The sequence below is a fragment of the Eleginops maclovinus genome, chromosome 24 (genome assembly GCF_036324505.1).
Source record: "Eleginops maclovinus isolate JMC-PN-2008 ecotype Puerto Natales chromosome 24, JC_Emac_rtc_rv5, whole genome shotgun sequence".
Classification (NCBI taxonomy): Eukaryota; Metazoa; Chordata; class Actinopteri; order Perciformes; family Eleginopidae; genus Eleginops; species Eleginops maclovinus.
Window position 1 is genome coordinate 2194351 of NC_086372.1, and position 18148 is coordinate 2212498.

Below are 18148 nucleotides of genomic sequence, written 5' to 3' on the forward strand. Positions count from 1 at the left end.
CTCCAGATGAAAGCAAGTGTGACCCGAGCCAATTTTCACAAACACACAAACACAAATCTAGCAATATTCAAACCCTGCCGTGCACGTTCGTCTTTTCTTTGCACGACCGAGACAGCTTAGGGATATGACTTGTCATTTGTTGCAACATTGCACTCGGAGTGTGATTCACTGATCACACACACACACACACACACACACACACACACACACACACACACACACACACACACACACACACACACACACACACACACACACACACACACACACACACACCCTTTCCCTCTCAGATAAGACTGACACATAAACAGCACCAAGGCAGCAGCGCTCCCTGAGAAATGACACGCGACCAACAACATTTCACCTCATAGTCTGCCATCCCGGGAACGCTCGGCAACTGTGATTATTGGCAGACCGAGCTGCAGAGAACCACATGTGGGTGCATATGTGCACCTTTCCTGCATGCACATTTGTGTGTTTAACCAAGGGACATAGCTGCGGTTTAGGTTAATAATGGCTATTGATTGATTTCTTTTGACGATTACCACCTGCTCCCACATACAGGATACACACACACACACACACATGCTAGGCTAACAAGGAGCTCAAGTTGATTTGGTAGCTGTAACATTCATACTGGAGCAAGGGCAGAAACAGTGGAAAGAGAGGGCTGAATACCCATCTGATTGGTTATAAATACTCTCAATGGGGTATCTGCCTCGTAAAGATTATCTGTAGCTCGCAGAGGCAAACAGTGCAGTGTTTGTGCATTTGGATGTGTGTGACGGAGATACAGAGAGACAGAGAAAAAGAAAAGCAGAGTGTGCATTCAGAAAAAAAAAACCTCCATCCGGAATGTCTTCAGCTTGCAGGGATGAAGCCTGAATATTTTATTTGACTCGAGCGAGCTCCAAAGGAGGCACAGAAAAAGAGCAGGAGAAGGAGCTTCTAAACGACTCGGTGTGTCTGAAGGTTTTCCACTTCACATGATTGCACCCTTCACACATCTTATATCTATATGGCTTCTGTGGCGTCTGTCCAATTACAGGATCATGTGCCAGGAGTGGAGGCTTTAAAAGTGCCTACAATCAATAGGAGGCGCAGCCACATGTAGGAGAAGTGAGTCGCAGTGCTTACACAGGTTCATATACTGCTGACCCCTCGCTCACATAAAGAAGTCAGGGAGTCTGTAATTCACTGGGATTGCACAGGTGACAGCTGCTGATGTCTTCCCTGAGTCCTGCAGGTTCCTTAAACCAGTCAGCTTTTTGGCAATTAAGGGTTAAATCAATGAGTGTTTTGAACATGCTTTATAGTTAGATACTTGGAAGTGCTATGCTAACTTCCCCCCAAAAATACTTCATCCAGTAGCAAGTTAATATTGAGCTGTGTTAGCATTGTAGCTACAACAGTGAGCTAAAGCTAGCTGCCCTTCCTCTGGTGCAAAGTGTGTGTTCTGTGTCTGTGTGACACGTCCCAGTGGGAGTGTGATGAATTCAATTTATCTGCCCTGTTTCTCATATATCACCATTTTCCTACAGTATTAGCTTTTCCCAGCGCGTGCCGGAGAAGCTATCAGCCTCCCCAAGACCCTGAGAGCGATGAAGGTATTTCCATTGTTCTCTGGCTGTTTTTGCTTTCCCAATCTCAAGGCTCAAAACCTGTGATCACACACCAGAGCTTCAAAATGATTTTCACATAAATTCCAGAAATCTCAATGGCTTTTTTTTTCAGATCAAAACTATGTTCGCGGAATTTAAAAAGCCACTTAATAACGGATCCAGCTGCACTTTACAAAATGCCAGTCCCCCCCCCCCCGGTCCAGGTGCTGCTGCTCTGATCGCTGTACCTCAATACTCCAACAGCATTTTTTTGATTCAGGCCTCTCTTGTGGCATCTGGCCTCGTCCTGCAGCGAGATCCAGAGAGAGCGAGGCAGCAGCTGCCAGGAGATCAGTGTTAAATCTGCCTTGTTGTTTTTGCAGTTTGCTATTTCAAATGCACGTCAGCAGGAAGAGAAGCATCACAGCTTTTCTGAAGGGTTTTCTGTATCAACTAGGGACTTTTGGGAGTTTTCCTTTCCTGTTTATATTGGCTTTGTGCATGTCAATAGTCTGCAAAGGCTAAAGTTCCCTCCCTTTGTGCGATGACAAATATGAGATAACTGATTGGTCCATCCAAAGTGCGACAATCATGGCAGTTTTTTAGTTGGCTCAGCTGATTTTTAATCCAGTCTTGTTTAAAATCAGTGCTTTAAAAGTGTAAAGTCACATAATGAACACCGATAGCGATACACTGTAGATATCCCAATAGTCGAGCACAGGAGTGTGAGCGCCCGGTGGTGACAGCTGGTGGTCGTGTTGACTTGACTCTGGTTCCCCCTCACAGGAGCCAAACAGGCTAACAGAGCCGTCACAGATGTGTGCAGGACGGCAGCTCGTTCCTCTTAATCACTCCCCTGTAATGAGTGTGGTGGTGAAAGGATTTCCCCCGAGGCGAGGTTCAGTGTGCACAATGAAACAGGAGATCTAACAGAGGAAATTCCAATGCAATGTTGGCCTTAAAATACCTTATTTTTGGGGGGAATTTATATTATATGTGTCGTTTAATCCTCATCATTATGCAGATCAGCAGAGTCATTCCCCTTTCAGTTGGCATCCCCCAGAGTGGAGATAAGGGACAGCATGTTAGTCCTAAGAGTTTTGAGTATGACTTCATGCATAAAGGCAGAATAGATGTTGAATTGTTATTATTTCCTAACCAAAGCATTGCTGGTACCAGAAGAAACTAGGACCCTGTAAACCCCCTCCCTCATGTTGCAAATACCACCTTATTTTTGTTTGTATTCCAACATGTTTTACCCAAAATGCCGGCTGTTGTGTCGAAATAGATTGTAAGGAACATATAAATTGTGTTTGCAGTTGATCCCGTCAGATTTCGGTTCTGATCGGAATGGATTTCCCGGCGGATAGATGAAGATATATCTCTGCAAAACTATTTTGGTCAGATTTCCCCTGAGCTCCCATTTGTTACTTTAGGCACCCAGACAGAAACAGGATGCATGTTTAATGAAGTCCTCAGTGGTGGTGGGCATTGTGAGGCGAGGCCCGACACACTCTCTCTCTCTCTCTCTCTAGCTCTCTCTGTGCGTTGTAAACATTTCTGCATAAGGCTGAGAGTCGGACAGATTTCCCTGGAGTTTCCATGAATGAAAGCCCTGCGATGAGGCCCAAACGTTCTGCTGGGTGCGACCTGTCGGAGATATGGTTGTGCATTCGGCACATGCCTCCATTCCACTGTCCAATTTGCAGCTGTAATAATATCCGACATACTCGGTTTTCGTTTTCAAACTCCTTGGAATATCAGATTGGTTTATTCAGACCAACACCAGCTCGAGGTTAGCAGCCCGCTCTCATTAAAGGTAACTTTAGAGGGCTGTGTTTCACTTTCCTGTTCGCCCTCTGCTTACAATGCTGGGTTTCCTGCCCGGTTTAAACCTTTCTTTGAAGCACCGTTTACTGCGTTATTAGCCCTCAGGCTGCTAACCCCCCCCCCTCCCCACCTAGCTTTGATTTGTTTTAGCAGCAGACAGCGAAGATAATGCTCAATAATTGGCCTGACTCAGATTAATAACTGACAATATTCCTGATGCTTTCATCTAGATCCTTTTAAATTCATCAACCCCTCCACTGCTCAAGTTGTTTACTGATCATTATTAAAAAGCTATTTGACAGGCCTCACATTGTCACTAAATGGCTATGAAGTGTCCATTAACACTGGCAGACATAAGAGAGTGCAACCACAAGCTCTCAAGTGGAAAACTATGCAGCAATTTGAGGCTCCAGTCGATAAAGATGAGTATGTTGAAGAGCAGATGTTTTTGACGCTGAAATTGTTGTTCTTTATTTGTCGCTACAACATCAGTCTGGAGAATCGCAGCAGCTTGTGTTATGAATGTTTTAAAGTAGAGACCTATGCACCAGCAGTCAAGTAAAGGAAGTTTAATATGTGATATTTGAACCAGTATGTTAAGTCATAAATCCAATCCTGCCTTTATTCTGTTTTCAGTAGAGACAATTCCTTGATTTAGTTGAGTTTAATTCAATTTGATGTACATTTTATCTCCCAGAACTACTCTTTACTCTTTAGGAACATAATTGGGACTTGGAAACACTAAAGCCTATTATGTATTAGTCTGAAAGAATTCAAACATAGTATAGTCAGTGTTTGGAAACACCAAATATATGTTAGTTTGGTTAATTACGAAACACAATCTGTGAGTCCTTTTTAATGATGCATCATATTGGAAACCAGCAGCAGTTTCCTATCATCAGTGACCTCGTGAAATCAGTGCAGTATTTCCCTGCTGTTCCTGTGAGTGAAAACTGACAATGACCCCTGCCCAATTATCCCCATTATCATGCAGGTGGATCATACCCCCCCATCTTTAATGTGTGAAGCCAGCAGAGGTTTGTTAGTGACAGTGAAGCAGTCCCATTCCACCCAAATTGTGTGCTTCCTTATTAGAAAATAATGATAAGAGACTAACGTGTCTTTAATCAGCCTTAAAGACAGAAACGCAGTGCTGCAAAAGTGGGCATTTGAAAGCAGTATTTCCAGACTTGACTTGGAGAACATCATGATATCTGCAGCCCTCTCACTTTATATGTGGGAGAAAAGTTATGATGTGTTATGTGTGGCTTTGTGATTGCAGTTGATCTCTCAGAAAAGTCTGTGAAAGAGAGGAATAAAGTCAGGCTGCAGATAAATAACAGTGTAGCCATCTTAGATGAAACCTCACATCTCCAACCACGAGCTGCATGAAAGTCAGATGCTATTGAACGCGAGTGTTTATCAAACACAGACTGCTTTAGAAGATATGAGGCAAGTGCAGGAGAGTTTGATAAAAGGGTAACCTTGACTACACTGTGTAGAGAAACAACATTTAAGGTAAGGAATCCCTCTGCAAACTAACCCCAGTGTTCAGAGAGAGGAGCATCCAGCGGATAAACATCATTTCCCCCGGGAGACGTTAGAGACCCAAACAAAGCCCCAGAGTAAATATTGGCCAAACATTTAGCTGAAACACAACCCTCCTCCTGCTGCATGTCAGCTGGGTGTGACAGAATACCCAGTGATTATAGGAAGGAAAAGAATTGAATTGTGTTAATAAACACTGAGAGTCATGATGCCAGTTTGAGACATGTGAGTGAAATATTTGGGAATGCAATCGGCTTTTTGCAGACGGCATTTCCCAGGACGTGGCGCTGCCTGAGGAAGCACAACAACACCTCCATTATCAGAGACTGTGGCACCTCAGCGGAAACAGGCACTGAAACACGTCCAAAAAAACTCCCAAAAGTGTGCATGCTTTCAACAAGGCATATCACAGTGTTAGAACAAGCTTAATCCGTTTACCTCAGCGCACAATCTGCCCTGATGGAGGTTTCTGGAGCTGTAGACACTCAGGGATAAACACTCTGCATATTTTCGGTGAGAATAATATTTGAATCTTTTGGTATTAGCTGATAATTCACCCTCAGAACTTGCACAGAGAGATGTGGTGCATCCCTGACATACTCACAGCTATGAGTGTATACATGCACCCACACAAAAAGCCCCCTGCTGAGGCCAACATGCATGAGCACACAAACACAAATCTTTCATTTTACAATACACACACACACACACACACACACACACACACACACACACACACACACACACACACACACTGGCAGCTGTGTTTCCCCCTGCATCAGTGCTCTCTCTCCTCATCACACTGTTAGCCTGCCATGCTGCTTTCTCCCTGTGTAGGTGGCAGGATCTTCTTGCAGTTTGGGCTGCAGCTCTGTTACTCCCACCCTCTGACTCTACTCGCTCGTACTGTGTTCATGCCGCTCGCTTCGATCTAGGTCAACAAAGTGAGGGCGAAGCAGTGACGTGCTCGTGCATCTGTCGCTTGATATTAGTGGTATCGTTGTTATTAGGCAGACACGTCGCGCCTGAGGACATTTGTTGCTCACTCTATTGTGTCTGGAATGCCTGATTTGTCAAGTCGCCCATCAGGACATAGAATTAGCTTTTTTGTGGTACTAATGAAAGCAATGGATGTGCACTGAGCAGTTGAGCTGGGTTTGCAACAAGTGAAACGGTTAGGGATCATTTTAACACTTCATTCAGAGTCTCAGTAACTATCTGTGAGACCTTATTTTGACTGAACAGCAACAAATTGCAGGCTGATGCATGTACAAGTATAGGATTTGGACAGCAATTCCTAACTTTTCTAACTCACACCTAGTATTGATTTGATATCAGGGAACATTTAGAAGTGCTTTACTTAGGGACTTCTTCTACCATGAGGGTTTTGTTGAAGTGATTTTATTGGTGTTTGAATGTAATCGGGAGGATGGACAGTGTTTTATGTTGTACAGATTGGAGAGCCCTCTTGTGATTATGAACTCTAATCCACAGGCTGTGTGTGTGTGTGTGTGTGTGTGTGTGTGTGTGTGTGTGTGTGTGTGTGTGTGTGTGTGTGTGTGTGTGTGTGTGTGTGTCTGTGGCTAAGGGTCTCAGAGGCATTAGGGAAAGATAAAACCTTTAGAGGCAAATTAGTGATTTTGAGCATGTTAACTTAATTCTAGCAGTTTGAGCACATCATGCTGCAATTCTAAATGGTGCATTATTGTCTGAATCACATTGCAGTCACACACAGTATTTGCATGTGAAGAGCAGCTTTAAGAGAGAGATGTTTGTTGGTCACTTTTGGCAGGAGACTCAGCATGAAATCCTGTTCAAATCGCTCCAAAAGACGGATATTATGGACTCCAAGCGATGCAGTCTCCGGTGGATAAACAGTGCTGCCTTTCCCTGGAAGACTTTCATTCTACAAGAAACAGACTTCACAGTAGCACTTGACCAAAACATTATTTATTAATATAAGCAATGTACCACACACTAGAAAAAAGATACCTATTTCCACTCTAGATCCTGTTTTCATAAAATATTACCCCGCAGGAGTGCTGAACCAAAGTCAGAGTGGCTTCCCTTTCATACAGCCGTGTCCCCAGAGACCTCGCTGACAATCAGAACTAAATTGGCGAGCAGGATAAAGCGGGGGTGACGTGTGTGACTGACGCTCCGCTTCATACAGGCGGCTCTAATGGGGGTGATGAGGTCTCCGGAAGAGGCTTTTCAGCCACTAAATGATGCTCTGATGGTGGGTTAGTACTCTGATTGGAACGAGGCTTTACAAATACAGGTCAGCTGAAACACACGGGTAAGGTTCATTAAGACGTAGAAAAAAGTGATTTAGTTTTATTGAAGTATCTCAACGGACTAAGACACTTATAAAGTGTAGTAGAAATATCAGAGGTGAGGAGACGTTACTGTGGTGTGGGCCGAGCTCGGGTCGATTCAGCCAGTTCATCAGGACACATGGATCTAAATCACACTGTCTGTTAGGAGCTAGAGTAGTGCAGGGACGAGGGACGAGGGACGAGGGACGAGGGGGGGCAGGGGGGGCATTTCTGCACACCTTCAGTTTACCAAAGAGCTCATTTAGTGAAATCTGGAGCAATCCCATAGTTTTCTGTTAATTTCAAAGTCCCAGCAGCACTGTGTTGTTCTGAGAAACTTTCAGACAGCCCACAAATACTGTATGTCTGCAGGCCTCATGAATATATATATATCTAAGAACCCCTCCCTCCCTCCCTCCCTCCCTAAATATGAGCTCATTCAGGCTGCTTGAACTGACTGAACTGGAACCAGTTTGCCTCACTACTGGCCTTACTGTTCCATATAGAACTGTATGAAAATAGAAACAGTAATTAGATACATCTCACATAAAAGCTTTTCTCTCCACATAGAAATACCGGGGGGAAAGTGTGTGTGTGTGTGTGTGTGTGTGTGTGTGTATTGGAGGGGGGGGGGGGAGGAAGGGAAAAGGGGGGAGTTGATTGTTCTACAAAGCCAAACGACTGCAAAAAACACCATAAAACAGTAAACCTAACCATAGCGCTTCAAAATGAGTTTACCGCCCGGCACTTTAAGCTCTACATCTGAGACTGGAATGAAACACCGATACGTCGTGTGTGTGTGTGTGTGTGTGTGTGTGTGTGTGACTTGCTTTGTTGCAGAGAGTAAGATGAAGCCGTGGGTAACACATTCTGCCTAGTAGCACCTCTAAAGCTCACTGAGGTCCAAAGTGGGACATTTGAATCTGGTTTTTGTTTATTGTTCATAGTTTCCTTAAACCAGCAGAAGGAAGTGGACTCAGACTTTAGAGGTCCTGCTGGGTGACCTTTACCCATTAACCAACACTGCTGCAACACAAAATGTGAAAATAATGTATGGAGGGGTTGAGCTTCATTTGGGAACAGGTTTTCATCTAGGACTCTTTGTTTTGGACTTGTGAAAACACATTCCCAATTATTAGCCTCCAGCTATTTATGAGAACATGTTGAACTTTCCCTTCAGACTAAAGTAATCCAGAGGCCTCATGGATAATAATAATATCACATCATTGTGCGTGTAAATAAGGAAAAGTAGATGTCCTATATCTGGAAACCGGCACTGCTCTAACCCTAATCTGTGTATTCATATACTGTAACATACATTACATGCCCATCCGTGTATGAGACTAGCATGTTTGGTATGTATTGATGCACTTGTTATACATTGTGTGTCAGAATGTAACCCGGCATTTCTTATAAAACACCCAAATGTTCTTGGCAACTACTGTAATCTGCATGGCTCGCTCGTGAAGCATCATGAACAAGACGACCACTGACTCACGCCCTACGATCAACAGGGGGTGGCGCCTCGCTGTGAAAAATACAACTAATTCTAATTATAGTCAATTACAAGAAGAAGAAGAAAAGGTTGCTATTATAAGAAACTATTCCTAAGGGTTAACTAAAAGTGAGTGCTAGTTTTAAACATTTCCAGTGGTGTCACAGGTTCATTAAAGAATAGACAGCTCAGCATGCGGCGGGGTGGGGGTGTGAGGTTATAGGGGTTCAAGCAGCGGCGATTGAGGGGCGGCTGAGGCGTGGGAGGAAACTTTATGACGTTAAAGGCCAACTGTTTGCTTCTCCTACCAGTATTAGTTTAATTTGTTGAGTGTAATTTGGTGAAACACCCTCTAATGTGTCCCATGTCCTTTCGGTTTCATCATAGAACTGCCATCCATCTCCTCCAGATGAGGACGCCCGGGAGCCCATGTACAGTGAGTGTTATTTATTGACAATTGCCGAAGCCGTCCCTTCAACCGCTGCTGCCTAAAGAAGATGAGCTTTGAAGCAAGGGGTCCTCTGGGTGCCGCACCCTTTCTAAAGAAGGCACTATGGGTGCTTCGCCGTCTCGATGACCAAGATTGAGCAATGCAACCCCGTCCCCGAAGCCACAGCCGTCTGTGGTTTGGTTTCTGAGAGAGAGCCATAAACGGGACCATTCAAGTTAATGCTGGCGGCTTGTTGATCTACAGTCGAGCGTTTATATCTCCTGGGAGTGCCATCGCTCAAAGTACCACGGCCTCCGCAGCACACGTGTACGTCTCGCCGCTCCAGAAGGTGGCACGTCTTTCCTTATCCACCGTGTTTCCTCCTTAGTGTTGACCTTAAATCTCGGGCCGCGGTGCAAAGTGGGCTGTGGCTGTTTCAGCAGGGGCCCCACGTGTCACAGCCCGAGACCCACTAGAGGTAGAGGTAGCTGACCCAGTAGACTATGTTGAAGAGCAGGAAGGAGGTGGGGAAAAACACCCGGGAGTAGGCGTCCAGCTCCCCGATGTTGACGTGGATGCGTCCTTTCCTCCAGCCGCCTTCTTTACACTCCTCGTAGCAGCAGAAGAAGCTCTTGCAGTCCTTCCCGTCCAGGCACTCGTACAGGCAGTTGTCGTCGTACTCCTGCCAGAACAACGAGTTGCCCATGGGCATCATGGAGCGAGGGGCGTGGCCCATGGTGAAAGAGGAGTAGGCCTGTGTAGGACGACAGAAAGAGGGAGTGAAGTTGGGTCAGTTTTCAGTGTGAGTGTAGCTGCTTACTTTTCACAAAGCCCTGACACGTTCCCTATGGCTGTTTTAGATTGCTGGAAACGTCCATGAATGCACGGTGTTGTTGTGCTGAATACAAATGCACCAGTCTGAACATTTCCCCTGTTGTCGCTTTGATTGTAAAAGTAGCAAATAACCAAACGGGTCCATCACTGCAAAAAGCATTGTGTAATCGATGTGTTTTTCCAAGAACAGAGCGATGTGTAAGGGTTTGAAAATACAACTCAATGTTGAACATTGATCCGTCTGTAATGTTGAAGTCGAAAAGTGACACATATTTCGTTGAAAAGGGGAAAAAATGTAATAATCACAAGAATCATTTATTTATTTGTAATCCTTTTTATAGCCAGCTTTATCCATCCCCCCCCCCCCTGAGAAATCCACTATGTGACTTCCTCCCTGGTGTCTCCAGCATCATGAGGGAAAACCTAATTGGGGTAAAATCTTCACACATCTCTGTAGTCGGCGAGAGGAAGAGTGGGAGGTGAAAGAGGCAGAGAGTTAGATGTGGAGGAACAGCATTGAGTGAGTGGGCGGCACAAAAGGGAGGGGGGGGGGGGGACATCAGGCTTCCCCACAGACAGAGCAGGCCAAAATACAGAGGATTGAATGTAGCACGGCTTAATTGTTCTGACAGTGTTTTAAAAATGCTAGGAAACATTGGCTAGAAGTCCTAATGGAGGGGATGTGGAGGGTCTGACAGTGGTGATAGTGGGGGGGGGCTGACTCAGTCCTGGTGGATGTGCGCTGCCTCCATGAAAGCATTCGCAGCAGGTGTGGCCGGGAGGACACCCACTCAGAGCATTAGGCTGTACAGCAGCCACTGCTCGAGGACAAATGTGCTCCACTGGCCACAAAGAAATCATGGTGCCCCCCCCCCCATGACACCCTGTGCTTAAACTAATGAGATCATTATTAATATCTGGCACTGTCTAGAGAGACTAGGACACATAGTGTGTGTGTGTATTTGTAGGTGCTAAATGTGTTTGTGGATGCTTTGTTATGTGTAGTATGTTGGCTTCATCACTGAGTGCACTGTATTCCAGATGCTCTACAATGTGTTTAGGAGTCCAGCATATTGCTCACACTCTCCCTTACCATTCTCTGTGTCTTGGCAGGAGGTTGGCGCAGACTGTAGGCGCAGTAGTTGAGCATGGCGTACTCGATCATGGCGGCGAAGACGAACAGGAAACAGACGGTGACGAACAGGTCCATGGCCGTCACGTAGGACACTCTGGGCAGCGAGTTCCTGGCCACCGTGCTCAGCGTGGTCATGGTCAGCACTGTGGTGATTCCTAGGGAGGGAGGAGGGAATCATGAGTGAGTATGATGGTCAGCCCTGGGGTGAGCCTTGCAGATTTATCAATGACCATTATTAATGCATGTGGGGTATTCTGGTCCACATGATTGAATCAATCCTGTTGTACTTTGCAGAGGCACATCAAAAGCCCCGGACCTCGTCATGATGACTGAACCATGAGCTGTCTCTAAAGGAAGAGCTGGAGCGGTTTCCTGATGGATACGATGTAATGGTGAAACATTTATTGGCTTGCTTTCTTTGTTTATAGTAAATGTATTATTGTTATTGTAGTTAATTGAAGTTGTTTGATGCTTTTATTTTGAAGGCACCTTTGGGCAACTGGGGTAATTGTATGTACTGGAGACAGGTAGTGGGAGTGGCGTCAGGTTGAGCAAATGTGCTTTTAACCAGGAAAGGCCACCAGGGAAGTCATTGTTTACGCTTTTATTGTGAAGGAGGTTTAGGCCTCTGTGTTTATTGGGCTCCTGCTGAGCCTATATATATATATATATATATATCTATCTGTATATATCTGTATATATATATATATATATATATATATATACAGATATATACAGATATATATATATATATATCTGTATATATATATATATATATATATATATATACAGATATATATATATATATCTATCTGTATATATCTGTATATATATATATATATATATATATATATACAGATATATATATATATATATCTGTATATATATACAGATATATATATATATATATATATATCTGTATATATATATATATATTGGACACAGGTGGTGGGCGTTGCGGCTCACCAGTTTGAGCATGTGGTTTTGTACCAGGAGAAACAGTGGGAAAGCGGACAGGTGAAAATCCTTGTTTTATATAGAAAAATATATGTGTGTGTGTGTGTGTGTGTGTGTGTTATTGGATATTATTCACCGTGTAAGATTGGCTTTGTGGTGAGTTTGAGTTGAATTGAAATGCCTATTGTATGTCTTTAGTGAGCTGTAAGTTTGTGAAGTGACGTTGTGCTCTTTTCTCCTCAGGTGAATCCAGGATGTTGCCACCAATGAAGAGCATGGCTTGTGGTCACAGTCATGGTCTGTGTTTTTCAATAAAATGTCACTTGTAAGCTAAACTGTTCTTTATCTTTGCTTTATTGCCTAGCTCCTATAGTTACCTCGACACAGCGTTCATCTTCCTAGCAACCAGTGGGGCCAAGTGCAGCTACCAAGCCTTGTCTGTTAACATGAGTTCTGTGGAGGAGTTATTGGCTGTGTAATAATGTTGATTCCTTGCTTTTCCTCCCACCCAAAGCAGGACTCTTGTGGTCGTTTGGTGAAGTTCCCTTAATGCAGTTGTATGTGAGTGTAAGCTTTTGTTAATGTTGTCTTCATCCATTGTAGGCTGATGCTAGGCTAGGCTAACACTTGTGTTGTGCAGTGTTTGAGCAAGTTGAAGAGTCATTGGAAAAGAAGGACAGTTGGTTTGGTAAGTAAGAACTTGAATTTGTTTCCAAATAAAGAATGCTTTCATGCAAAGGCATTGTTGTTGTACATATTTGATCAAGACATTCAATTTGACTAGCATGGATGTTGTTGCAACTGGTGATGTTCTTGGAGACACCAGTGTTATGTGGAAGCCATCTTGGATTCCTGTCCTTTGTTGGAGTGGCAAATTCCCTGCATAAGAAACAGATCAAAACTGAAGACGATGCAAAGACAAACAAGTGGCATTACTCATGTTCCTTTGAGTGCCTTTGTTCCAACTCACCAACGATGGCTGAAGAAGTCAACACATGCAGCCGTTTGAGTGGACTACCTTCACCTGGACCTACCTGATGTGAGACTCCACTCTGTTGTTTGCTTGGTAGACTTTGCCCCCCTTTGGGTTGTTGGACTTGAAGTTCCAGCCAAAGGATCCAAAGCACAACTCCAGAACAAGTGGTTGAAAGACTTGAAGTTGTGCATTGAGTCTGTCTGAGCTGCGTAGATGTATTTCAAGGTGATCTGAAGATGTGTACCCAACAACAGAGTGGTGTTTGACATGAAATGGGTCCAGGTGAAGGTAGTGTGCTCTAAGGACTGCATGTCTGGAGTGTGAGTAGTTTTAGCAAGAGAAAGTAATGTGAAATGAGCATTAGTGGAGTAGAGCAAGAAAAGAAGTCCAACAAGCCGAAAGCCAGTGAGCATGTGGTGAAGGAGAGGCGTTAGGAGCAGAAGGCACAAGTGTACCTGAGGTTAGAGGCTAGCTGCAACCAACCATGTGCTGGAAGTAGCCATAGGAGCGTGCCACATACGGTGGAAGGCTGTGGCCACAGCAGAGAGGGGAAAACCTGGGCCCGGGGAAGTAGGGGGGGCCGCCCCCGGCCTCCGCTCGTCCTCCCGAGTCCCTTGAGTCAATGTCCTTTGCCGTCCTTCGCAGTACGCAGCCGCTTCGCTGCCGCTCTCCCACATGGCTGCTTTTAATCACGTCTGTCCTGCGCCTCCGTGACTGGCCCACTTCACACCCATCAACCAATGGCAACGCAGCACTCCTGACGACTCCCAATTACTCACAGGTGTTCCATCCACCCTGGGAGCCAGGGGTGGAACCTTCAAATCAAATACTTTACTAAGCTAGCAACAACCCGTCACACTATGAACACTAAATCCACAACGCCACACACAGAGGATCAGGGTTTCCCTAACGCCAAATACACAAGTACAGCCTTACAGTAAACAAACACTTGGGAGGAAGCAACAGCAACAGCAACACCTAAGGCACGTTAAGCACGTCACTTTTGGAACTATGTCATCATCAAACCTACTTTGGTACATCAAAGCTAACGCACACAAAGTACAGTGGATAATGCAGTCACCAAGTCTGATCCATTACAGCAGGGATGTCCAAACTTTCTTGACCGACGACCACATACCAAAAATACACGGAGCGCTGGGTCGCTTCTGCAGCTGAATATCGCCTCATCACTTCTGATATTACTTAGCAAAACCATTCAAATGTAGGTGAAGAATGCTCAATACTTCCAAATGCTTTAAGGAAACAACAGCCTACACCCCCTCTCTCTGTAGGGTTTCATTTACTCTGTTGGCAGCTCATTCCTTAACACAGCAGCCTCACATTGCTGATACTAACAGTAAATATCAAGGTTACATTTCAAGCTCGTTATACAAATTACTTCATGGGTTTTATCAACTAAGATTAGTTAGAGAATGTTTTACATTTTAAACCACTACACTTATTTTCAAATTGGCCTCATATATATTTCTAAAGTACTATATAACACAAGCACAAGTTTCATTGCTGGGCCTTTATTGCATTACACTTTTACTATTTGCAGAGGGCTGATTCTTAATGGCCTGTGGGCCACATTTGGCCCCCGGGCCGCAGTTTCCACACCCCTGCATTACAGGCTTGACTCGAGTCCTTTAAAGGGAACATCTTCAATTCAAGTCATGGTTTAACAACTACGTCATGTCCAAATACACTTCAATATACAAAAACCGGACCTCAAATGATGCTGACACTTACCCCACTACTGTGTCCTAATCTACCCAGCAACACGTTTATACAACAGCCAACGCTAACCAGTGGAAGCATACCTTTTTGAACATTTCTACAACTACCTCCCATCACCTCAGCTCCCTTCATGGGTAACAACATGTAATGACTTAATAACACTCTCTACTTAATCATCATTTATCACAATTAAAACCCACTGACACATAACACTACCTGAGGTTATGCTCATTTCTGGGATGTGTAAAACTTCATTACATTTCAAAAACACATCATTTACCACCATTAAGTCGAAACACAAATGTCCTCAGCTTAGCGTCTAGCATTGCTCCATTATTACCATGAAGTGCACTTATAAGTAGGCAACTACATATAGACCAGTAACATCTGCTACAAAGCCCCTTGCCAGAAAAAGTGCACACAGGCGTGGAAGCTCTTTTCAAAAACACAGAGGAAAGCTCCTTTCTAAATAAACACTGAAACAACACGGCCCACTTGGGGTTTAGCGCTCAGCTTTCCTGAATATGCACCGACGTTGACAGTCCTTATTACAATAACCACATACCTGACAGGTGACAATGACATAGTTGGACGTTACATGAATATGCAAACTTCAAGTCCAAAAACTGAACACAGCTCCTGAATCCCTGCCGTTGAAGCCCATCCAACATCTTCCAAAATATAGTTACCACTCCACAATATTTACCCGCCATGCTGGTAAATAACTACACTAATTGGAGCTAACTTCTGCATCTCATTGTGTCATCAGTGCCATTGTCTCAGAGACATTACTCCCCATGGAGTCTTGAGGGAGAATACTGTGTTGGCTCGCTGAAATGAAATCAATTCTTTCAAAGACAGATGAACCCGCTGACATTAATGCCCACTGGGACATCGATATCTACTGCTGTGACACACACAATTCTCACCATCTTTCCCTCTCATCCTCTCCTCCTCTCTCTGCTCCTCACCCATCGTTCCACTCTCTCTCCTCCATCTTTCATCCTCGTCTCCCATGTCTTTCATGGCAGTGTGTGTGTGTGCCACTGTTTTCACCTCTGGTTTCCATAGAGACAACTTGCTCCCGTCTATTTCAAGCTCCCTCCTCTGGTCTCCTGCTCGTCTAGACTGTCTCCTTTTCCTCTCCCGCTAATTACACCTAAACGAAGTAAATGATCTATATATTTCACTACCTTAAACCTCACTATCTGCTCAAAGTGTCAACAGCCATAGCATCAACAACAACAACAACAACAACAACAACAACAACATCACCACCACCATCTTTGCTTTTCCTCACAAGCCACCCTTCGGCTGCTCACAGTTTGGGCTGCTATTTCAAATCAATATCACAAGTTTTCCTGTTGTTCACTTTAATTCATTCTCTGGGAACTCTCACTACATGATGCCATAGCAACCGGGCGATTCCTGTCTGTGCAGGCGAGCTGAACAACAAAAAGTCTCAGAGAGAGAGAGAAGGAGGGAGGAGAGAGAGACACTGCAGGACAATACTGACGGCGTGCTCATACATGCATCTATGAGAAAAACAACATTTCACAGACATGGCGTTGCTACGCTATGCTAACAAATATCACACGTTGACCTTTGTTATGCATCCAGGGGTAAACCAGGTGGAACAGCCCCCAGCTTGTGTTCACGGAGCATCTATAAATAGCCCTGAGGGGGAACCAGTCAGGGATCAGTGCCCAGATCACAAGACAGCATGACTTTTACCAAGACTCCAGACAAAATGTGGCCAAACACCACTTTGAGTAGCTTAACACACTCTTTGCCTGCCTCAAATCAAAAACCACAACATAATGACATCACTGTGTAGCATTCCAACACACTGTATGTGATAGGCTAAAGGGTTGACCAATCACAACAGAGCCAGCAAACAGGCAGTATGACAAAAATAAAGAGCTTTGGAGGAAAAAAGAACAAATATAAAACCTGCAAATGAACACGTAAGTGAAGAGCAGGACATACAACATCAGCTTCCAGTCCAGCAGGGGGTGACGGGGATAAAGCCAGTTTCAGCTGAAGATGTGGGCTCAAAGAACACACGGGGGCCACATTTCACCAGCATCATGCAAAGCACCTGCACACTCTCAGGTTAAAGAAAGACTGAACATTGACTTGTCCCGTGTGTCCTCTCTATTTTCAAGTTTAGGCCCGAGTCAAATAATCATCACCATAAATAACTTGACTCTATTAAAGCTGCAATGTCGTATTCTGGCCTGTTTGTCCGACACAATTGACATTACAATAACCTTCCAGTGTTTCTGAAGCTCCCCCCCCCCCCCCCCTTATTTTCCCTATGTCAGTCCTCTGAATCGCCTCTCAACAGGGTGGGTGTCACTACTGTTTGCATCAGCTCTGGATAACAGAAACAACTAGGAGTGTATACACACACACGCTCTGGCAGAGGAGGCTAATGTGATGGTGAAATTATGCAGTAACATGAATATTAGTTTGCAGAAAGTGAGGGCACATTTTCCAGCACATCAACACCGAGTCAAACGCAGCGTGCCTCAGAGGCGACAGCGAGGGCCTGTTTGTTTGGGGTAATTACGCGGATGTTTCCAAATTAATGTGCGAGTGATTGAGGTTAAAATGCTACACATGGCAGCTACAATATAATCTGATTACAGGTGCGCAGAGCCCTCCACTTAAAGCCGGGTCTCCCATGCATGTAATCAGTCAGATGGCCCAACGTGGGTCCCTGATGACAGGACTAATGATACATGCCATAACATATGAAGCAGCTTTAAGAGCAGACCTTCATTTTGTTTGCCGTAGTAACTGCTACCCTAAAAAATTCACGGGTGAGTTTGCAGCCAATTTATCTCTCACTGCACAGTGTGAGGGATTGATGTCCCTGAACCCCCACCACATATCTTTAACGGCCTGCCTTATGCTAGACTTCCCATGAGGAACACTGTCAGCCCTCACACCTAAGCTGACACATCACCGTTGACAGGCCTGTGTGTGAATGACGGCTCTCAGAGGGGGAAACCACAGCCATGTTTTCACTCACCACGCCCTGCTGCTGGAGTTGCCACTGCATGCTGCCAGCCGGGGCCCAACATAAACAACTCATTTAAGTTCACATTTACTAACTTACCAATACACTTTTGCAGCTCAACTACCCACAATGCAACAGTATTTCTAGCCTCAAGCAGAGATGAAGATCAGAGATATAGTAACCTCACTGGTGTGACACTATGTCACATTTCCCTGTGTAATATAACATACCAGTTGATATACTCCCCTTCTTTAAC

The 18148-nt window shown here is 44.6% G+C and overlaps 1 protein-coding gene across 1 annotated transcript in view; it reads right to left on the reverse strand.

Annotated features, from left to right (window-relative positions):
- Positions 1–8137: 8137 nt before the first annotated feature.
- The window catches only part of LOC134860789 (gamma-aminobutyric acid receptor subunit gamma-3-like), a 67862-nt gene continuing 57851 nt past the window's right edge, over positions 8138–18148 (reverse strand). Inside the window, exons 9-10 of the mRNA XM_063877598.1 lie at positions 11131–11346; positions 8138–9978 (exon numbers count right to left, since the gene is read on the reverse strand). Of these exons, the coding sequence (XP_063733668.1) occupies positions 9695–9978; positions 11131–11346 (500 nt within the window). The 3' untranslated portion in view covers positions 8138–9694. The remainder of the gene's footprint in view (positions 9979–11130; positions 11347–18148) is intronic.